The 7,776-nt window shown below is 53.1% G+C and overlaps 1 protein-coding gene across 2 annotated transcripts; it reads left to right on the top strand.

The window, feature by feature from the left end:
- The first annotated feature begins 326 nt into the window (after nucleotides 1–326).
- Nucleotides 327–6,140, top strand: TMEM128 (transmembrane protein 128). Of its 2 annotated transcripts, none has more exons than XM_037530021.2 (5): nucleotides 327–423; nucleotides 1,713–1,854; nucleotides 2,973–3,131; nucleotides 4,291–4,399; nucleotides 5,513–6,140. In XM_037530021.2, the coding sequence occupies exons 1-4, from the start codon at nucleotides 327–329 to the stop codon at nucleotides 4,388–4,390; spliced, it is 498 nt and encodes a 165-aa protein (XP_037385918.1). In that variant the 3' UTR covers nucleotides 4,391–4,399; nucleotides 5,513–6,140. The 2 variants fall into 2 exon arrangements, with proteins under 2 accessions (XP_037385918.1, XP_037385919.1); XM_037530022.2 differs by lacking the exon at nucleotides 327–423 and adding an exon at nucleotides 720–819.
- The last annotated feature ends 1,636 nt before the right edge of the window (nucleotides 6,141–7,776 follow it).

A 7,776-nucleotide genomic window follows, 5' to 3' on the forward strand; every position in this document is an offset into this window, starting at 1 on the left:
GGCGCGCGTCACTCGGAGGCCGCCCAGACCACGGGACGGCGCGTCCCCCCGCGAGGCCGCGGCCTCTGACCCTCCGGGCCCAGCGCGACGGGGGACGACGGGGGCGGCGCGCCGCGGGGGCGCCCGGACGGCCCCCCTGGGCTCCGCGGGCCGGAGGGCGCGCCCGCTCGGGGGGGGGGCACTCGCGGCCTTTGACCCTCCCCTCAGCCGCGGCCTCGGCGCGGGGGCGACGGCGTCGACGTCGGGTCGCGGCCCCGCGCCCGCCGCCCCGCCGGAAGTCCCGCCGGAAGTGCGGGTGCGTCGCGCCGCCCGCTTCCGGGGCCAAGATGGACGCCGGGCGCGCCCGCGAGCTGCTCCGCCGGCGCCTCCAGCTCCCGCCCGACGCCGAGGCCCCGCTGCGCGCCGACGGCCACGCCGGGCCGGGTGAGGCGCCTCCCGGGCGCGCTCCGGGCCGAGCCAGGGGCCCCGAGGGCGGCCGCCCGGGGTCGGCGACCGGGGCCTTCCTCTCCCACCCCATCCCCCGGGCCGCCTCCGCCCCGGGTCGCGGGGTTACGCGGCGGGGTCCCCAAGGCCCTGAGGGTCTCGCGGCCGCGCGCGGGGCGCCCAGGGCGCGGGTGAAAGCCGCTCGTGGGCATTAAAGTACCTGCGGCCCCGAGATCCGCCGGGGAAGTCGTTGGCGCCGGTGCCCGGGGGCCCGGCCGCGGGGCTGGGCCGGAGCCTGCTCGGTCCCTCCGCAGGGAGCTGGTCGGGGCGCCTGGATGTGTCCGCGCGTGCCAGCCGCGCCGACTTCACGTGCAGTGTGGCCGCTCGCACAAGGAGGTACAGAGCAGTGTGCGGGGTGCATCGACGGTGCAGAACATAGCGTGCCATGTGTGTTCGCCTGGAGATGCGCGGAGTTCAGAAGAATTCAGTAGACGTTGGTTTTGGTGGTTGCTTCTGGGCAGGAGGCTGGGAGAGAGACTGATGTCTTTCCCCATCTTTTGTGCTTTGTAAGCCACGTGCATTTATTACCTTTTAAAAATAAACAGAAAACGTCGTGTCCAGGCTTGCTAGTTTAGGAATTTTGAGGCTCTAGCCCAGAATGTGTATTATGCACCAGTTTCCCATGGATTCGGGTAGCCAGCTAATGGACAAACCTTGATGTCTGCCCCTGGTCCTCAACGTGAAGGAGAGAGGGCATGTCAGTTGTCTGAGGAATTTATTAGAAATAACTCATTTGACCCAGGTACCTATTCTTTCAGATTGGGTCCCAGATAGAAGAAGTTTGACTTGCCCTCCCTTGCCCAGCTAGTGCCCCACTGTGCTTTTTTACTGTCAAGTTGCTCTACAAAACTTTTCTTTTAAACAAATAAAATATGCAGCTATAGGTAGTACTTTTGGAAAAATACAAGTCTGATTTGTGCTGTTTGCCTCTTGTATTTTCTTGAATCATTTTCCTACATGAAAACAATATCATAATTCTTATACTAGTAGGTGGTATCATTCTTTCTGTAAGACTGAATATGTAAATTCAATTTCAAAATGCATTTAGAAGGAAAATAATTGACTGTGTTGACCATACAGCATGTGCCTAGTATTTCTGCATGTATAAACCTCTTTTAATGGATTCATAGAAGAGATTGGAGCGATAATGAAAGAGAAGCTGGGTCTCAAAGAACTCAAGGAAATTGTCTTATTAAGGTAACAATAAGTTGGATTTCTCTTATTTGCAGAAATCTCTTCAGCTGCTGAGAAAAAGGAGAAGCCTCTTCCAAGACTTAATATCCATTCTGGATTCTGGATTCTGGCATCCATTGTTGTGACCTATTATGTTGATTTCTTTAAGACCATTAAGGAAAATTTTCACACCAGTAGGTAAGAAAACTTTATTGATTCAAAATTTAAACACTCTTGTCTTATTCTTCATGTTGTTTTGTGTTAGTTGAATTCTTATAACACTTAACTGGCACCTGCTTTCTGCCACCATCATGTTGGAGGTGCTGGTTATGAACAGATGAGTAAGGGAGTGCACGCCCTGGAGGCGGACAGCAGGGTGAGGAGACCTGAAATTGTCTCAGGGAGCCTTCTCAAGACAAAAGTGAATAGGATAGGAAAGGCAGATTGAAGAAGGACCGGATCCATTTATAAATCATGCGGGGGGGAGTTCTGACAGTCTTTATGAAGATAAAGTACAGGGAGGAGGGAATGACCAGGAGGTGATTGAGAATCGGAGCTCAAGAGTTTGTTTTCAGAGAGTCTACACTGTGCCCGTGACTTGACTGTTCTACCCCCACGCCCCCTCTCCCACATAGAATGCCAGCCCCACGGAGACGCAAAAGATACTGGGTATTGGGTTGACTTAGGAACTTCTTTCCCTAGATCTGCCTGCTGCTGTGACCAGGAGGGGCTAGAAGGAAAGGGTGCACATGTGTGTGTGTGTGCGCGTACACACACACACACACACACTGTCAGGTCTTTGAATTGGAAAGGAGGAAAAGGCTATGTCTCTTGGAGGAGGATTGAATGTCTTCTAAAAATGGGAGGGCTTCATTTAGAAATCTTTTACGAGACAAGTTTGAATTATCCGCCCTCCACATTGCTTTTCAGTATTCCAAGCAACCTGCTTAACTTGGAGCTGTTCATGGTACCCGTTGAGAACCTTTGTTAGTCTCACACTCAAACTTCCAAAACCACCGAAAAGTTGCTGTCTTCCTGTGCATTTAAGGATCATGTGGCTGTGACCAGGGTTCTGCCTTGTGGGCTGGTTTCCCGGGTGCGTGCAGGGCCCACTCGCACCGTCTGACTTCCCTCCTTTACGTGCGTCAATCTCGTCCTTGCTCCCCCATCTCCCACTAGATGAAGACTTTCCGAAGTTGCTGTTCTCCTTAGAAATAACTTACTGAAGCTGTCCATGAAAACTTGCCCATGAAGGTGTCCCTGAAGCCAGCCGATGGGCTGGGGGCTGTTGACCTGCTGCCATTTTGTCTCTGCAGCTGGTTTCTCTTTGGCGGTGCCTTGTTGCTGGTCAGCGTGTCGATTGCCTTTTACTGCATCCTCTACCTGGAGTGGTACCGCGGAGTCGCAGACTATGACGTCAAGTATCCAACCTTGATACCCATCACAACTGCCACTTTCATTGTAGCAGGAATTTGGTAAGTTAACTTTGAAGCGAATATAGGAATAAAAAAAAATTGCGATCAGTTGATGATGTGTGTGGTCCAGACTTCAAAAGGAAAGAAAGAAATGTGGGAAATCCTGTCCCTGCCATCGCTAGCCTCGGATTCCCCTTTCAGTCGTGCCGTCCTCTGTTTCGGTATTTACTTACTTAAAACACAAATGTTACATCATTTTCATTGTGAAATATAGTGCACCCCGAAGGTAGAGTGAACCGAATGGCACAGCTGAGAGAATTTTCATAAAATGAGCGTTGGCGTGAACCCGCCCAGGCCACGAGGCTACCCAGCACCCGGTCCCTGTCCTGCCCCGCCTCGTTGCTGGCCTTCCTGCGGGAGCCAGCTCCAGCCCTCAGGGTAGTTGCTTTCTTTCCCATCTCTTAAGTAGCCTTGTTTGTATGGTCTGTTTTCTCAGAACTCTGTAGAAACGTTTTCATCTGGTTTGTCTGCTGTGTGCTTGATTGTTTACACGCGACGCTGCGGGTCGTCCATATTGTGCACAACAGTGTTCGTTGTCTTTGCTGTTTGGCCTCCCACCCTGTGACCGAACCCCAGTTTATGTGTTCTGTTGATAGCGTTTGGGGTGTTGCGGGGGGGAGTATTATGAACGATGCTTTGACACGCTTTTGTATGCCTCTGTGTGCCTGTGTACGTTTCCGTTGTCCTGTCTATGTGCTCGCGTACGTGTGCCTGGAAGAGGAGTGATTGTCTTCCGGGTGTGTGCGCCTCCAGCTGTCTTCTGAAATGCTTGCTCCTTCCTTTCTGGCGGGGCCCTGTGTGGGGGCATCCTTCCATAGCTGTGCGTGTGACGTGCTTCGTAAAGGGCTAGCACTGCGCGGACTCGTGCTTACTCCGCCAGCCCCTGCTGAAGGACTTGGAGCTGTTCACTCTCACACTGCGGCTGTGGGGGCCACGATCCACGCCCTTCTTCGCAGGCAGAGTGAAAAAACACTGATCCTTAAAAAGTATCTCTAAGAGTGTCCTTTATAGATATAGTATGCTGACGGATGTGGACATGCGAGCACCTGGATACAATTGCTGGCCGAGTGACCTTCCTCTAGCTGAGTAAAAAATGCCTCCTTAGGTCCGGCCTCTGCAGCGGCCTCAATGGTCTGTGCATTTTCTGTCTCCTTTCCAGCTTCAACGTGGCGCTCTGGCACGTGTGGTCGTTTTTCACTCCACTGCTGCTGTTCACCCAGTTCATGGGGGTTGTGATGTTGATCTCACTTCTTGGGTGATTTCTGAAGGTAAGGTTTCCGGGATGGCATTTCTCAGTGAACTCACTTGAAGGTTTCAGCTGGTGCAGCAATAACCCCCTTGTCGCTTGGGTCACACCAGAGCCGCTCACCCTCATAAAGGGGCCTGTCCCCTTCCCTTTTGTGTGACTTCCCTTTTGTCCTAAGTGACACTTGTCCAGCGAGGGGGCTGGCCCTCAGAGAGCTGGAAAATGGCTCTGGCAGCCTCCAGCATGGAGAAGCTCACACATTAGGCCATTCCATGGTGAAGTTAGCTGCCGTCAGCATCGACAGAGACAACCCCAGCTAGATCTTTCTTCAGAAAGGGGAACATGGGAGGAATGGGTGGTGTTAACCCAGTTGAGCAGAGAACGTCTGCCACTTTCTGACTGTCCTGGTTGCCTCATTAAAATGCTGTGGATGACGCCTCATCTTGCGCGCTGTGTCTGGAATTTCTGCCTCCCGGATCTTTGTGGCCCTGGCTGCTGCTCCGCGTGTGGCATCTCGTTTGCTGAGTGTTAGTTGATTCATTATCTGGGTGTCGAGAGTTCTAACTCCCATGCTCAGGGACCTGGTGAAAGGACAGAGCTAGTCCCTCATGTCACCTGCATCTACCCTGTAGGCCAGTTGATGTAAACTGAGGCCCAGAGAAGTAAAAGTTCATACAGTAAGTGAATGAAATGCCAAGAAAACTGGCATCCGGCTCACGGATGGCACGCAGGCCCTGGGGACTTTGCAGGGACAGTCAGTAACCAGGTGAAGAGGACGTGGGTGGAATCACCTGGGGCCAGTCAGGAAGTGGCTGTGAGCACATGTGGCCTTGGGGGAATGTCGCTCCCCATGCTGTGTCAAGGGCCTTTTGGGCTTTGCCCTTTGTCCCGTTGATGTGTGTCACCCCACGATGGGTCCCCCCGCTGGCCTCCCTCCTATGTTGCCTGATGGCTCCGAATCTTTGGCTGTTCAGTTGAGTTTAGCATCTTGACACATTTAGGACGTGTGACTCACTGCTGACATGAATTTACAGTTGCTGACGGAGAGCCACAGGTGAGGGTCTGTGGGCTGGACTGTGCTTCTTAGTGCTGAATTCAGCGGCTGAATATAAATGCCTCCTTGGTTTTCTTTCAGGTTAAGGCCCATCGGTTAAAGCGAGTGATTAAGCGACAGCCAGCCGGAAGCATGAACACATGATATGAAGGGAAAAAGCTACAGTGTGTTTTTGCATCTGTGAGTGGTTCCTTGGAAAAATTGTAACTTTATACATCTGTGGTTGAAATCAGAATAAATTAATTTGCATCTTCTTAAGTGCAAATGATTATTGAAGTTTTCAGATTCAAGGTAGAAATAATTCTGTTAAAAATTGAAGTAACTGATTTGCATTGTTAGTGTTTGACTCATTAGAGAAAGTATCGGTGTAAAAATGTAAATATAAACAAATTCTTACTAGGTTTAACATACTCCAAATATCGGGGCTATATTGATGCATTTGAGGGGTGCTAGTCCCTTGTATAAGATGACTCGGTGTGTGTACAGAGCAGTGGGAGCGCCCTGTGCCTTTCAGCCAACCTTAGCAACGACTGTCACCTCATTGCTACGGTCTTCCCCTTAGGTACGAGGACCAAGCGAAAGCATTGTATGTCTTCCCATCACTTTAGATTTTGTCTAAAGTGTTGGGTTTTTAGCATTTGAATAACATATGAACTTCTAATCATTCAAACTATAACTTTTCCCTTGACATTTAAATAAAATATTTTTATAACTTTTTTGTGGGTCTTGTTAATTCAGACTTTGAAATAGTCTGTTTTCAGCTATTAGCGCTTGGCGTGAGCTCTAGAAGTAAGGCTCCTTTTTAGAGAAGTGACTGCTCTTCAGAGCCCTCACAGAGAGTGTCCCCACCCTGAAATGCAGGCGCAACACCACGAGCATTTGACAGAGTCCCTGATGTGCTGCTTTTCTCCTGGCAGCACTTCCGTCGAGGCTCTGACTAGCCCCTGCCTGGCTGCGTGCACATCTGGGCCCTGCTCCCTGCCTGGGCAGTAGTTACTCTTGTCCGGCTGTGAATGGCCACTCTCAGCTGGGGGTGGTGGGCGGGTAATGGGAACGATGCTGTAAGGCAGTCAGACTGGATTAGGACTCACCCTCTACTTGGTCATCTGCAGGGACCTGACTTCCAACTCAGGTGACATTCACAGGTACTGGGGTTAAGACATCTGGGCACAGTTTGATGCATATTTATGGGGCACCAGTAAGTGCTAGGCACCACCGTTCCTTCCCTGTGCTGGAGGAACAGCAGTGGACGAGGGCTCCGGTCACCGTGGGAGAGACAGTCAGCTGTACCCACACTCATCTAAGAGCAATGGTTAGCACCTGGAGTCACGTGATGAGCGCTGAGCTGCAAACAAACCAGGCTGGAGCAGGAGGGGTGCTCCACACCCTGTTCAGGAGGCGCCCATCCGGCACCCATCCTCACAGCACCTATCATGTGCACATCCTGAACCTGCTGTACTTACTGAGTGTCCGCCTGGCACTGGGGCCATCCAGCTGAGGGGCACACTGTTTCACTTGGATGGACACGCCCCCAGTCACCACCTGGGCACACTCAATTTTGTGCATGTGCCATATCTTCCCTCTGGAATGTCCTCCCTGCCGCCTGCCACCTGGCAGCTCCTTCCATTGGATTTGAAGGATGGAAGGCTTCAAGCCTCTGGGGGGCTGCCTCCCTCAGAACTTATCACCTTCCCGGCAGGCGTGGAGCTCAGTCAAGCCTCCTCTCCAAGCAGCATTCTCCACCCCGCCTGCCCCCACCAGGGCCAAGAGCTCCTAGTGGCAGAGCCACCTCCTGGGCTGATGTTCCCAGCATCCCAAGCAGTTCTCATAAATGCTCGTCGACTGAATGTGTCTCCATTTGGGTGTCGACTCCAAGGGCAGCCGGTCACAGATGAGTCTCCAGTGCCCAGAACAGGACCAGGCAAAAGATGCTGTGCTGGGTAAATACCTGTTGCTCAAATGAGCGAATGGGAGAGAGGAAGGCAGCCAAGGTGCGGGGTCTCGTTCCCAGCCCAGGTCTCCTTGTAGCCAGGAGCCCCCGATAGTCAGAATCGGCCTGTGCAATTATATGGGGTGAGCTTTGCCGGTGCGCGCGCTTGCCCGGGTCTGCCACGGCCTCGGGCTCCCTCCCGACTCCCCCTTCCCTGAACGCTCGGCCAGGCCTGCGTTCAGGACGCTCTTCTGCAGCCGCCTAGGGGGAGCGGAGCCTCCTCTTAGCGGCTTCTTAGCCGGGCGCCCCGGCAGACACCCAGGCAGACACCCCCGGCTCCCGGGCAGCTCCTGGGGAGGAGGGCGCGCGATGATCTCTTCTCTCGCCCAGCGCCTCCTGTCCGGGCATCTCAGGC

Source organism: Talpa occidentalis, unplaced genomic scaffold (genome assembly GCF_014898055.3).
Source record: "Talpa occidentalis isolate TD23 unplaced genomic scaffold, MPIMG_talOcc4v2.1 talOcc4.6, whole genome shotgun sequence".
NCBI lineage: Eukaryota > Metazoa > Chordata > Mammalia > Eulipotyphla > Talpidae > Talpa > Talpa occidentalis.

Bases quoted from the DNA above. Each gene is read 5' to 3' on its own strand.
- TMEM128 (XM_037530021.2), top strand. From the start codon at position 327: ATGGACGCCGGGCGCGCCCGCGAGCTGCTCCGCCGGCGCCTCCAGCTC. The intron at 424-1,712 runs GTGAGGCGCCTC...TCTTATTTGCAG, and splicing joins CGACGGCCACGCCGGGCCGG to AAATCTCTTCAGCTGCTGAG. The intron at 3,132-4,290 runs GTAAGTTAACTT...TCTCCTTTCCAG, and splicing joins TTCATTGTAGCAGGAATTTG to CTTCAACGTGGCGCTCTGGC.